General features: G+C 34.1%; 1 protein-coding gene and 1 non-coding gene across 3 annotated transcripts in view; one reads left to right on the plus strand and one right to left on the minus strand.

Annotated features, from left to right (window-relative positions):
- The window catches only part of TBC1D15 (TBC1 domain family member 15), a 68,447-nt gene that overhangs the window by 34,474 nt on the left and 18,908 nt on the right, over positions 1-15,065 (plus strand). The window contains exons 5-11 of one of the 2 annotated variants that reach the window (XM_072843280.1): positions 1,844-2,054; positions 9,572-9,674; positions 10,638-10,688; positions 10,983-11,180; positions 12,240-12,368; positions 12,916-13,019; positions 14,131-14,225. In XM_072843280.1, coding sequence (XP_072699381.1) covers positions 1,844-2,054; positions 9,572-9,674; positions 10,638-10,688; positions 10,983-11,180; positions 12,240-12,368; positions 12,916-13,019; positions 14,131-14,225 — 891 coding nt within the window. The remainder of the gene's footprint in view (positions 1-1,843; positions 2,055-9,571; positions 9,675-10,637; positions 10,689-10,982; positions 11,181-12,239; positions 12,369-12,915; positions 13,020-14,130; positions 14,226-15,065) is intronic. The other variant, XM_072843281.1, reaches the window with a different exon arrangement.
- Positions 980-1,085, minus strand: LOC140600570 (U6 spliceosomal RNA). Its single transcript, XR_012003768.1, has one exon. It is a non-coding gene; the product is annotated as a U6 spliceosomal RNA (small nuclear RNA).

The following is a 15,065-nucleotide window of genomic DNA, read 5'->3' on the forward strand; positions in this document are numbered from 1 at the left end:
AATTTAGATTAATTTTTTCTGTGTAATTTAATAATTTAATTTTAAAAGTTGTATCTAGTTTTTCATTGCTTTGAAAATATTTTTGATCTTTGCAAATAATCTAGTGGTCCTAGATACATTCACATGTAAATGGTTCAGGCAGATGTTGGAATTCTACAATCATTTTTACTTTGATATTAGCTTGAACTGGTGTTATGAACTCTATGATATAAATTCCAATGATATATGATATATGGTAGTCAAGTGGGCAAATGGCACTTAATCAAGTATCAGCCTTAGTTAGGTATGAGTTCACCATCTGAACTGGCGTGGAACTTAGGTCACTGTAGAGAGAAGTTACTTATTAGCCTTTCTGGACTTCTTTCAAATGATATTTAAGTGTCCATTAAACAGTGATGGTGCCTGTATTCTTTGTAGGTAGAGGTTCTGTAAACTGTAGATTTCTTTGTCAGTTCAGGAGATCTTGTTGGAACTGATGGAGCTGTAGTGTTCCTGACTACGTAGGAAGGTGACACACACACAAATGAACGCTGATCTATCCTTTGATCAAGTTCTGTAAGCACATATCTTCTGTGCAGTTTGTTTGTGGAGTTGATAGTGGGATGCAATGAAGATCTTGAATAACAGGATAGTGTAACATTTCTTAGGAAATAACATTAGAGAAATGGATTTTTAAAATTTCGGAGACATGACATGCTTATGTCCAACTTAAAACAGGTCAAAATGGCATTTTTGGATAGAAATGATTAGTAGTGGGAAAGTAGCATTTTCCCCTTTGTCCTTTGAATTTTTATGTAAGTATTTTTTAAGCTGCTTGTTATCAGTTATGATATTGTTCACAAACCTAGGATTTTTAAGCTTCTATAAATAGCCACAAACTCAGAAGATACTTTATTTTACATTACTGTAGTTTGGGTTGAACGGAGGTCTTACTTTAGTAGATTGATTTAGTAGAAAGATTGAATGTATTCTCTTTTTTTAAAATACGGAACACTTCATGAGTTTGGGTGTCATTCTTGCACAGGAGTCATGCTAATCTTCTCTGTATCATTCAGTTTTAGTATATGTGCTGCTGAAGCAAGCACCGTATTCATTCTCTTCAAAGCACTCACAACTTAACGTTTTCATCCTCAACTCCCTACCACTCTTTGGGTTTTTGCAAATAAAATGTCTGTTGGTATATTTACTCCAGTATTATTATTTTTTTTATTCCAGTGTATTTACTTTTACTCAGTGTAATCTAGTGAAAATAATTGCAAAGGCAAGTGAGGAAGGAAAGGTTTTTTGTTTTGTTTTTAATGACTCTCCAAGAGCATCACAGCATTCCTCTTTGGCAGGGTGGGGGCAGTGGAAAAGATGAACATTTATCGAGTATTTGTTACATAATTGACACTATACTAGTTAGTTGACAAGCATTATCTCTTTTAATTCTTAGTATAGCATTGGGAGGTAAGTATAATTATCTCCATTTTTACAGATGATAAAACCAAGGCTTAGAGAGATTCAATTATTTGCCCCAGATCATTCAAGTAGTAAGATGGTGTTGCTGTAATTTGAATCCAGCCTGCCTGCTTCCAAAGCCATAGTCAATGGACAAAGACAATTTATTTGAAATAGGGATAACATTTATTCACTCTGAATGCAGTAAGATAATTATTTTCAAAACTATTCTTTTAAGAAAATGTCTGTTGCCATTTCTAATACAGGTGGAAGCCATAGGAATGTGAATGCTGTAGTCATTCCCTAGGCTCAACAAGTTTCTGTTAGGCAGTCATGAAGAGCGCTGTCAGTACCTTTTAAAAAGGTGAACAAAAATATTTTGCCCCACTTTCTTGTTTTTAAGATGCTCCAAGTCATAGAAATGGGAAAAGCAAATGGTCATTCCTGTTCAGTTTGACAGACCTGAAATCAATCAAGCAAAACAAAGAGGGTATGGGCTGGTCGTATTTGGTATTCTGTCTAAAGGATGACGTCGTCCTCCCTGCTCTGCACTTTCATCAAGGAGATAGCAAACTACTGATTGACTCTCTTGAAAAATATGTGGTGTTGTGTGAGTAAGTATCCAATTATTTTCTACTTCTTGAAACTGGATTTTTGCATTGGTCCCCAGGCAAGCAAGTTTGACTTGTCCTTGGGCATCGGAGACCTGTGTGCAGATGAGGGCACAGGCAGCTTTGGCCTTTTTGGGATATTGACTGCTTTGGATGAATGATTGAGTAAGATTTTGCCATTTTTGTACTTTGGGTCAGCAACTTGTCACCTTATTAGTGTTCTAAAGAAGCGTGGTCCCATATTTTTTATACATATTTAAATGATGCCTCAATAACTTATGGATTATATATTTATATAATTAACGTTTTATTACATATTGTCTCTTAAAGATAGAATTTTACTTGTAATATTATATATTTAAATCCAGCAGGTCTAAGGCCTTTATAAAATTATTATAAGTATGGAAGACAGGGCTTTTTTGCTTTCCAGAAGTCTGGTGTCTTATATTTATTCATCTATGTGCATTTGTACACACATACTCTTTTTTGCTTTCACTTCCAACACCTATGTTTTGGGTATCAGAGTTCTGAGAATTGTGTTAGTTGCTTCATGGTTGTAAGCACAATAGGTTGTTCCTGGATTTCTGAGAGTTTATGGTCTTGTGAAGAATGCCAACTAGTAAATGGCAATAAATCTCAAGAACTAAGATGAAGTACAAGGTGCTTTGGGAGCTCCCAGAAGGGAAGAAGGGTCTCTCATTCAGACTGGGGGTTGGGTGGGTTTCAGGGCAGACTTTCTTGAGGAAGTAGCATCTGTGTTAGACCTGACAAATGAGTGAACATTAGCATGTAAGGGAGGGAAATATTTACAGGGAAAGGTGTTTTAGATGGAAGAATTTAAAACCTGTAATCCCAGAACAAAGTAGTTGAATATCACAGGTCTGCATATTGCGGGGAGGAGGGTACCAAATTTAAAGGTGAGGCCAGCGAGTTGAGTAAATGCCAGAGCATGAAGGATCTTGTAAATAATTTTAGCCATTTGTTCCAGTCATGTACATAAGATGATAGTGGGATGAACTTGGACAGGAAAGATAGAAGTACTGGAAAAAGATATTTAGGGTTTACTTTTGTGATTGAGTGGGTATGTGGAGGTAAGAAGAAGGGAGTTGAGATTTTAGCTTGAGGAACTGTAGGGATGGTTGTTAACCTTGTTAGTAATGTTGTCACTTTATAATAGAGTAACATAATGCTTAAACTTAGATTATATAAATCTAGTAGTGATCCAGAATTTGGAAGATTTTGGCTGCATTTTTTGATCTGACGTTCTCTCCCCTACCATGTTGACCATCTCTGGGTGACAGAGATCAGTAGCAGTATCAGTAGCAGTATCCATAAGAAGGTCAAGTCTGGTCGGCAGTATGTGGGTTTTGGATCTTGAAGTGGGAAGCTTTGAATAGGTTACCACCCATGTTGGGGGATTAAGTAGATTCAGGAGGGGCAAATGGTCTGGCTGTTGAACAGATATTAAAGGCTTGGGGGTTTCAGTATCATAGCAAACTCTATGTTGTGATGTAACTGTCAGAAAAGAGTTGATGCAACCTGAGACCATTGATTAAAGTGTAGTATTTAGGATGAAGTGGTAGTTTCTCTCTACCCTTTACTGGTCTTTACTTTGGAGAACTTTGGTTGGTGTTAAACATTGCATTTTAAACGTGTTAGACTATACCACTAGAAGAGACGACTAGTATAAAGAGACAGATCAAAGTGGTATGAAAAACATGAAAAGGACGTGGGGATTTAACTTAAAGAAGAGGTGTTTTGGTGCAGTGTTAAACAAAATCCAAACTTACTATGGTTAGTGTAATCCTGCACTGCCTTTTTAAATTCTGTTTATCTCTTCAGCCTCTCTTCATGCCATTCTCTTTTATATTCTGGCCATATAGTTTTCTTTCAGTTCCTGAAATGCCCCAAACTCTTGCGTTAGAGTCCTATATGTATGCTGTTTTTCTTTTGCCTGGAATATTCTCCTTTTTTCTGATCCTAAGAGTGGCTTTTCTGAATGTCCTCTCTCCCATGTAATGTAGGTTCCTACTCCCTTTCTTTTTCGTTGTCTCATTTCCTTGTTTGCTCCCTTCATAACTCTTTTTTTTTTTTCCTTCATAACTCTTAATAGAATAATGTTATTTATTTACTTTTTAAATATTCTACTCTAGAATGTATGCTCACAAAGGCAGGGATCATATCTGTTTTGTTTACATTTTCACTTAAGTTCCTAGCCACAGTGCCTAGCATAATATTTACATAATAAGTCTCAGTTGAATGAATAAATGGCATGGTACTTAACCAATGCTACCAATAATTTTAAAAAGGATGTTTTAAGAAATAGATTATAATTTGATTTGTATGGCTTTAGAGAGCAATTAGAAGAAAACAGGTTGTAGCTCAGGAATTAGAGAGTTTTCTATCCTGGGTGGGTTCAAGGATAGACTCGGCAATAACTTAGGTGCTTATAAGAGTCTATATATCTTGAATGTGTGTTGGTGATGTTTTAATGAGGGTTGTGAATGAAACTTCTTTACAAATACAGAAAAGGGGGATCCCTGGGTGGCGCAGCGGTTTGGCGCCTGCCTTTGGCCCAGGGCGCGATCCTGGAGACCCGGGATCGAATCCCACATCAGGCTCCCGGTGCATGGAGCCTGCTTCTCCCTCTGCCTGTGTCTCTGCCTCTCTCTCTCTCTGTGACTATCATAAATAAATAAAAATTAAAAAAAAATACAGAAAAGGAAACAAAGTAAGGAGTAAATATAAGAATCAGATAATGGTAAAAATATAGTTATTGATGAGGCTTAGATATGCAGCATCATCATAATTTACCCCAAAGTAGTTTTGAAGTCACTCACCAATTTTTGAACAACTACAGGTCTTCCTATTGAGGACAGACCACTTATGATGTGAATGAAACCAGACCAGAAAGCCTCTTTTATGTTGAAGGCAAATCTGAGAGAGAGAGAGAGAGAGAGAGAGAGAGAGCGCAAGCGCATATGCATGTGTGCGAGTGTGTGTGCATGCAATGTCTGGAAGGGGGAGTGTTGTTTATGCCAAGCATGTACCTTACTCTTTCCTATCTCAGTAATCAGATTTGTCTTATTAGCAAAGGACAGTTTAATAGAAGTGCATATTTCCATTTGAAAACACAAAGCCATGGGAATGATGTCCCCTCCCGCCATATATAGTTTTTTTGAAGACCACTTATGTCCTAGACACTCTGTGCTAACTGCTAGAAAAAGCAGTAATCAAAAAAGATATGGTCCCTGCCTTCATGAAGTTTGTACCCTTGTAGGAGAGACAGACATTACTTATACAAATAAACATAGCATTTGGCTGTAATAGGTACTCCAAATAAGAGATGTGTAGCACTATGAAAGTATATAGTAGGATAATTTGTAAGTTTTTTGTGAGTCAGTAGTAATTGAAGCTCTGAGAAAGAATGAAATTAACGGGAGGATAAAATGGAATATAATGTGAACATCAGTGATTAATTGCAACCTTTAATGGCCTGGTCAAAGAGAAGAACCTGACAAAGGAGACTGACCTCCCTCCCTATATTTGGTTCTTTTCTCTCTCCCTTTTGGGTTTTTATCACTCAATTTATAGTCCTATGGAGATGTAGCCTTTCTAGGGGGGTGAGGAGGGTGGAAGAGATAGTCCTTCAAAAACCACCCCTGATACCAGCTACTTCTCCATGGTGCATTCTTCTGTGACACTGGAAGCTAATTTATTCTTTGCCCTCTGAATGATCTGAAATACGTAAGAATAGTACCCAAGGCCCCTCTGTACCCTAAGCTGAAATAAACACTTCCTGTTCTCTCTCCCGTTATAAATTATACCAAATTATATTGTGCTGTAGAGCTCACCAGAGATTATATGTTGAGTCCAAGTGGTAGACTATGGATACTCCAAATAAACTGTCACTGACATTAAAAAAAATTCCATATTTGTGTAAGCCATCTGTATCAGATTCTCAGGAAGATATTGAAGATCTTTGTTCTTTATTTCACAAGTTATAATCTAAATAAATGGAATTCTCAATTAAGTTGAACTCCAAAGAAATGAAAATATCCATATATTCTCAGTTTTTCACTCTACTAGATGTCAGCCACGGCAGCCTCATTTGCTGTCCCCAGATCAGTTATCTTAAGCAAAGTGATGTTTCCAGAGTTGCATTCCTGTGGTCGGAGATTGTTGTAGAGACCAGAAGGAAGAATAGTTCCAGAAAACTTTGGTTTCCACAGCCTCATTGGGATGCCTGGCAGTCTATGCCATGGTCACCCTTTTTTTCAATGCAAAACCCACAGAATTAGACCATACTCTTTTTTTTCTCTGATTAACCCAGTTTAATGATGTGACATACATTTGTGGCCATCTTCTCTTCCTAATACTGCCCCTAATGAATTAAGGGGCTTACCATACAGATGAACTGAAATCTTGGATGTACTAGGGATGTGCAGCCTTGTAAGAGTGAGAATGAGGCTGGAGAGTTATGTACAGTTCTTCTTTCATTCTCACTGGCTGGATCAATCAGTGCAAAATAGACCAGCTTCTTGAGACTTGTAATTTCTCAAGCGGTTTTCTTATCTCCTAGAAAAACAAATTGTCCTTTTCATTCATGTTTGTTAGTGTTCTTTGATTTATCACCTTTTAAAACATGCTTGGGTAAAGAATGAATCACAAATATATTACTTTCTGGAACCAAGTTGGTGCTAGGATATGAAGGAAGGTTGTAATACAAAGATTCCATTAAACTTATTTTGTATATTGGGGCATTTTTCATTAATATATAAATATCCAGGCAGTAAGATATTTCCTAAAAAGCCAAATTGGTTGTATCATCATATAACACCATTTATAAAATGAAATTATAAACTCTCATTTATTTCCTTTGAGATATATGTGTAAAATAAATAAGAATATGTTATACCTATAGTTTTGTTGTAAATATTCTGTACTTTATTTTTATTGACCTTTTTTGATTGATAACCTTTGCAGTGATATTTTTATTTCTTTAGCTTTCTATATTGGTTATTCTCAGTAGCAATGGAAAATAGCTACTACTACATCTCAGCACTCAAAACATTCTTCAATTGTTATCATTTCTGAATTTATTCTAAGGTCTTTGGGAGAGGCTCACTCCAAAGCTGGGGAGGTAACTTCTGAATTTTCAATAGATCTATTTCTATAGTTGTGATATTAGACTGTAGTTTTCTTTAAGCCCTATAGTAGGCTCTAATAGAATTAGTGATGTTAACATCATTAAAAGTTCTGTCTTGCTGCTACAAAGAATTTGAAAATTTGAATAATGTTTTCATAAGAGATCAACTTCCTAGAATCCATTATATTTCCAGAATATATACATATAAATCCGTCATATTTGATCTTTCCAAATTAAATCAGTGTGATAACCTGGCAGGTGGAAATGTAACGATATTCTGGAATGCCAACCCTCCTTTTGATGAGCTCTGCAATTGCCTAGCAATATACAGCTTGTCCTCTGACTCATGTACTTCTTAAAAATGTTTTTTTTTTTTTAATTTTTTTATTTATTTACTTATGATAGTCACAGAGAGAGAGAGAGAGAGGCAGAGACACAGGCAGAGGGAGAAGCAGGCTCCATGCATCGGGAGCCTGATATGGGATTCGATCCCGGGTCTCCAGGATCGCGCCCTGGGCCAAAGGCAGGCGCCAAACCGCTGCGCCACCCAGGGATCCCAAAAATGTTTTTGTTGATTTTTTTAGCTTAGGGCAGCTAAGTCTTAAATTTCTTATGTCTCTCCTCCTAGAACTTTCCCCAGCCCCTCATCACAGAGCATCGGGTATAAAAAATGAAATCCATTCTTTTTATTTATTTTTTATTTTTTATAAAAGATTTTATTTATTTATTTGAGAGACAGCACAAGCCCGGGGAGGGGCTTGAAGAAAGGGAGAGGGATAAGCAGACTCCCTGCTGAGCGCAGAATCTGATGTGGGGCTCAATCCCAGGACCCCAAGTTCCTGACCTGAGCCCAAGTCGGATACTTCATTGACTGAACTACCCAGGCGCCCCTAAATCCTTTCTTCTTAAAAGAATAGCTGTGGTTGCTTTTTGGTTAGGCAGTCATTTCTTCTTCTCATTGCTCGTTCATTGACTACAGTTTGAAATCTGGAGCCATAATAATGATCTGAGCCCAGATAGCTACATGCTTTTTCTACATGCATAGCCAATGTTTTGACTTCAATTACCAATTTTTGCTTGAATTTTAAAGAAATAATTTGACTTATTGTTAGAAACAGTAACCATAGTACCAGCTGCCCCGTGCTAGGGGAAAACATATATTGTTATATTACTTACTTTTCTGGTGCTACATTTAAAAGACTTATTAAAAAAATGCCTTGTGAGAGTATATATAGGTCTTTGTATTAAGCATAACCCCAGTAAGTTCAGAAAAATGACATTTAAATGAAAATTGAACATTTTAAAAGTTATATTTTTTCTTACCCTCAAATGACTCAACCTCATCTCCTTTTAAAAAGCCAAGGGGCTTATTAAGCTACTGTTGTCTCTGAAGATCAAGCATTTCTGAATGTGTAAGAATGAGATCCTGCTTTGGAGTTCATATCCCCTCTGGCATTGCTGTTGCATCCTGTTGTGTTAGAATTGAGAAGAGATAACTGTTATTAAAGTTCTTATCTCAAACATTTATAATAAACGAGAAGTAGATAGCTGCAACATAACACATTTAAGTTTTATTTTAAACACAGAAAAGTTGTGGATTTATTATAGCTAACTTACTAAGTTTTAAAACTTAATAGACAAAAGACTGGATAATTCATCTGATTACTTCAAATTAAATGCCTATTTGGAAAGCATTCTGTAGTAATTAAGAAATGTGAAGAAAAGAATGCAAAGAACAACTTGCTTCTAAGAGCTTAATAAACAAGAACTAAAAACATACTATTACCTGAACTGTACATTATTATAACCTTATTAAATATGTTCATGTGTGTTTATAATTATGGTTAGCATAATTAATGATCTTTAAAAAATAATCTATTTTATCTTGTGTTCTTAATATCTTATATTGCAATATTACCAAGCTGTGGCATGAAGTTGGAAACCCTTTCAAAATAGGACATTTTCCTGTATTGTAATTTTATATATACTGATGAATCCTAAAGTGTGCTTTCACTTTTCTTTAATTTTTATGATAATAAAAGCAGATACGTTTGTAAGGTTTTTCTGTTATAATTACATGCAAAAACTTGGGTTCGTTACAGTTTAGTTCTCTTGGCTTTACCTAGAATAAAAATATTCAACCCTTTTATGTTAGCTAATTTAGTATTTCATGTTTCATATAGTTTTGGAGCTCATTTAAGATAGTTACTAGGTATTTACTAATATTGTATTGATGGGCAACAGTTCTAGAACTGGACATTTGAGTCTTGGGTTTTCATTGTTGTCAAGGAAAAGTAGGCATTAGTAAGTATTCTGGTAGTAATTGATGCAGTGTGCTAGTATTTTCTACAGATCCCTGCTTTTGTTACAGATCTCCACAGGATAAAAGAACACTTCTTGTGAATTGTCAGAATAAGAGTCTTTCACAGTCTTTTGAAAATCTTCTTGATGAACCTGCATATGGTTTAATACAAGTATGTTTCTTAATCTATTTTGTATTAATCTGTTAATCTTACATCATTGTTTCATATACCTCCTACCTCTCATTTTCTCAGATTATATAGAATGAGACATGTGTCTCTCTCTGTGTAAACTTTATGGAACTATTCTCTGTAATTTTTTTTATTCTCTGTAATTTTTAAAAAAATAGTATGTTTCATCCATTTGTAAAACTCAGAAGCTTCCTTGGTTTAGTTACCCTTAAGGCAATTTTTCCCTTTATTGTAATACTGATATTGGACATTAGTAGATTTTTATTATCCTAGCTTTCACTGACTAGGTGGGAGGTTACTGGGTAAGCTACTTTGAATTCATTAATGTCGTTTGAATTTTTATTTTCCATTTTAAGTAGATTCATTTGGGGTCCTGATAATCTAATTCTCCTTAAGGTATTTGAGTATATTCTTACATTTGGCTAAAAATATGCACTTAACACAGGCAGAAGTAAAGTTACTTATTTTTCACTCAAATTTCTATGTAAACTAATGAAATGGTTGTTTGTTTATTCACTTACTCGTTCAACAAATGTTTGAGGGTTTACTCTGTCCCAGATGGTCTCTTCTTGGTTCTGAAGATAAGATAAAAAGGGCAGTTTTGAGGAAGGAGGACGAGATAGCTAGACAGTGATGAAAGTAAACAGGGAACAGTTTTTATTGTGAAAATAATTGTTAAAAGACCTTTAAAAAATCACTATTGTTGCTAACTATGAATAAGCAGGCAGTTTGGGATTTAGAAGTAACCCTAGCAATAGAAAAACTTTTGTTGTTTTCCAAGGCAGCACTGTCCAGAACAAATTACACTCATTGGCATGATTTATTAATCAGATAATTAGATTAAAATGTCAGCTGATATTTAAATATTGTGAGCTTTTAAAACTTAGCTATTGAATATTTTCCGTTAGACTAGTGCACACTTCAAGAAATATTTTTTTTGTGAAGGCAGGACTGCTAGACAGAAGAATGCTGTTGTGGGCCATTCATCAATGGAAAGTAAGCACTGCATATATTTGTGATGTATGCAGATTGAATAAAGCCTGCAAATCATTTGTTTATCTGCAATTTAATCAGTAGCATTAACTTGCTGTGTAATATTCTCTTTTAACCAAATGAAAAGATTGGCTTAGAAAATAAAAATTTTTCTTCCCAGAAAAAAAAAAAAATCTTAGAACACTCTGTTTTAGTTCTGATTTCCCTTTAAAAACCTTTGCCCTTTTGCTCATGATAGTGGTATTTTTATTATTTATTTGAATTAATAATGATAATATTTCTCTTCTTACTACATAGAAAATTAAAAAGGATCCTTATACAGCAACTATGGTAGGATTTTCCAAAGTCACAAACTACATTTTTGATAGTCTGAGAGGCAGTGATCCCTCTACACATCAACGACCACCTTCAGAAATGGCAGATTTTCTTAGTGATGCTATTCCAGGTTTAAAGATAAATCAACAAGAAGAACCAGGATTCGAAGTCATCACAAGAGTGAGTGGACATTTATATTAACATAGCTCTCACATTTTAACAGGAGAAATGCTTTTTAAACATGTACTGAATATGATAGAAATAGAAACTCAGTTTTGGTTATATCTGCCTCTTTCTCATAATCCTTTCTTAAAACTTTTTTGCTAATATATCTAACAACTAATACTTGTTCTGCCTCCACATTGTTGGATTGTGCTGCTTCATTTACTGCTTATACTTTTTATTAGTTGGATCTCTTTTCCTTGATTACTTTTTGATGATAATGAACAGGTTGTTTGTTTCATTGAGTGCATAGCAGTGAATATGAGCCTTGCATATTGTTCCAAGTTCTCTTCCTAATTTATATGTTTTCTCAGTAGGCACCAGAGGCAGCTAGTCAGGACACTACTCTAGGGCTTTTATGCTTATGTGAATCTTTTCTTTTTTAAGGAAGATGGATCTTGGCCCTGAATTGTGGCCAATCTTTATATATGCCCAACAAGACTTTTGAATTTGCTACAATTCTAGGCTGTACATAGTTGGAACATTATAAATACAAAAATTGTAATACTTGAAGGGCTTATCTTGCAAATGGCATTTTTAAATTACCAACATCTGTTAATTGAATAAAAAACTGTAGAAAATACCAAGTGGAACTAATGGATCACGAATCAATTCTGAGAGCTACAAATTTTAGTTTGGAAGGAAAGCTAATTTTAGAATATGTTTAGTGGAATAATACTGTCTTTTCAAATAATAACAGCACACCATTTAATTTGAAGAGTCCCTTATGGAATTTACATGTCGAATGTTTTGTACTTATGTAATTGAAACTCAAAATAGCAAATATATTCCTGTCTCTGAATTTATTACTCTGTTATTTGTATGGTTAGTAGGAAGGAAAGTGTATGGAATGCTATTAAAGTTCATAAACAAAACATTGAAAAATAAGGGAAGATACTAGAAATGTTAGAAATTAACATTTGTGCCTGAGTGATAGTGTTTTAGTTATCGTTTCCGTGTACCTTGATTTAATATCACCGGTTAAAAGTGTATTCCATATTGCTTATCTTATTTTAGATTGATTTGGGAGAACGACCTGTTGTTCAAAGGAGAGAGCCAGTATCACTGGAAGAATGGACTAAGAACATTGATTCTGAAGGAAGAATTTTAAATGTAGATAATATGAAGCAGATGATATTTAGAGGGGTAAATACCTTAATATGGATGATATTTGAAACTGCTGATATTTAAATTTTCTTTTTTGGAGGGATGAGTAGAGTGTAGAGGGAGTCAGGGAATGAATTCCTTTTTGAATAATGATGCCTTAAAATCCCTGTAGGACAGAGACATCACAATCTTTGTGATGTCCCTTAGGATTGCGCGGTGGGGAGGGCGGGAGACCATTAAGCCTAGGGAAGAATAGTTTTCCTTACTTAAAGTTCTGTGGATTATATGAAGGAGGCGTGTATGTACCCCACTGGTAGTCGCCTTATTTAATAAGGATTGGACTTAGAAAGACTAATCAGTCCCACTGTCTTCTATAGAACAATACTCTGCATTGTTTAAGCTTTCTGAAAGTTTACATCTTCAGAACTAGAGGTCAAAAACAAGTTAGTATTCACTGAATTGAGTGAATATGTATAAAAACTGTCTCTTAAATATTAATCTTCCTGTATATTTATATGCAAGTTTTGTGAACTTAAAGTATTCCATTCTTTTTTACAACTGTGTTTAATATGCATGTTTTCTTTAGGGACTTAGTCATGCATTGAGAAAGCAAGCATGGAAATTTCTTTTGGGTTATTTTCCTTGGGACAGTACCAAGGAGGAAAGAACTCAATTACAAAAACAGAAAACGTAAGTAAGATCTTTTGTATGTTCACCAAAGAAATTAGTAACTCACTCATACAAAATAGTATAGGGCTTCTAGATGATTATTTTAAATAGATGAGGGTATGGGAAAAATAATTTTGTTTTCATCTTTATAGTTGAAAAATTGAGCTCTGTACTTTAAACTAGTCATTTCAAGCACTCCTTATAGTTGTGTTGGTGAATATGTAGAAATATAGTAAAAAAAAAAATTCCACTTCCTTTGTAAAAACATTTTGCATACTTGAAAGATAACTAATTAGATAGGGGTTTTTAAATACATCATCTTGATCCATTTTTGCAATTCATTATGAAATTATAAAAATGGCCACAAGAAGTATATTTACTCTTTAGGTTAATTACCTTTAAATTATTTTCCTGGTGCACTTGTAAATAAACTAGTCTTTCCTTCTTTTGGAAAACTTTCTGTTTTTTTAAGGTATTTCTCAGACTTGAAACTTAGACCAACTTTCCAGTTACCCTTCTCACTCCCAGTTCATCAGGGTAGCCTTTGATTGAAAGCTCACTCTGAATCATTATGTACATATTTAAACCTTCAGACAATCCTTTCTCTTTCAATACATTTGCCAATTATTCTAAGACATTTCACATTAACAGGTTTGTGAATAAACTGGTTAGAAAAATGGAAATCTAAAAAAAAAAAAAAAAAAGAAAAAAAAAGAAAAATGGAAATCTTATGTCACATTAAAAAAACAGCAATTTGTAGATTTGTATTTATAATTATTCACAAACTTTAGTGGTTAAAATATTTAATAACTAGAATACTTTTAGATATCATATTAAGGATTGAGGTAAATGTTTTTCTTAAAATCATACCTAAATTATTCTAGTAGTTTAAGCAAAGTTTATGGTATGTATAAGGTTATTTTATTTTTCCTTTGTATTTAATTATGTATCATAAGTAAACATTTCATTATCCTATTTATAACCTCACATCTCACTAGCATCATAAATGCTATGATATATTGTTTTTTTTTTTTTTTTTGCTATGATATATTGTTAATGGAAAAATCCATTTAGAATTTTTAAAAATACCGTGTTCTCATAGCTTTTTCTGGTATGAAATTGTTTTCTGTAGTGATGAATACTTCAGGATGAAACTACAATGGAAATCTGTCAGCGAAGAACAAGAGAAGAGAAATTCGAGATTAAGAGATTATAGAAGTCTTATTGGTAATTTTTTCCTAATTTTGGAAATGCATGAGAGGGGTTGACATTGAAGTCTTGATAAGATTTAAGGAGTGAAGGTATATGCTATGGAGATAGGGCTCAAAAGAGAAATCAGAATTAGAGAGTACATTAGAATGTATATTTGATGATCTTGGTTGTTCTCTTCCAATTAGGAATATGAATTCAGTCGGTATATGTACTGACATACTTCATTTTCAGTTCTGAACTATGAATTTTAAAAGGTTAATTTGCTTATTGAATTAATTTCATTCAAAAACCATTATGTCTCCCTTATTACAAAGAGTTTGTGTTTATTAATAGGAAAATTAGGAACTATAGATAAGCAAAAAAGAAGAAAATAAAGATTAACTTTGTTTCTGTCATCCATAGATAATTATAGTTAATAGACATTGGCTTATGTCCCTCCAGACCATCTCTAAATATACATTTATTTTATTTTTTTAATAAGTGACTTCAGATAGGAAATTTTTGTCAGTGTGTGAGAATTGAGTAACTATTGTGTGGGAATAATTATTTCATAAAAAAGAGATGTTTGACAGAATTTTACATTAAAAGAATTAGACTTATTTCCAAAGACTGAGTACTGGGCTACCTAGCTCTTACGGTAAAGGCCAGGTTGGTGTAAGTTATTGAAAGAATGCATAGTTACTGCTATAAGTGTCTTAAGTTTCAGTTGATAATCTCCATTGTACAAACTGAACCATTGAAAACAAAAATGGCTTGTCCAAGATCACATGGTTAAGGGCAATACCCAGTTTTAATACTCTTAACTATCTGGTTAGCTGGACTCTATATAATTTTAGGATAGCTTTGGATACTAGT

Source organism: Canis lupus, chromosome 11, assembly GCF_048164855.1.
Source record: "Canis lupus baileyi chromosome 11, mCanLup2.hap1, whole genome shotgun sequence".
Taxonomy (NCBI): Eukaryota; Metazoa; Chordata; class Mammalia; order Carnivora; family Canidae; genus Canis; species Canis lupus.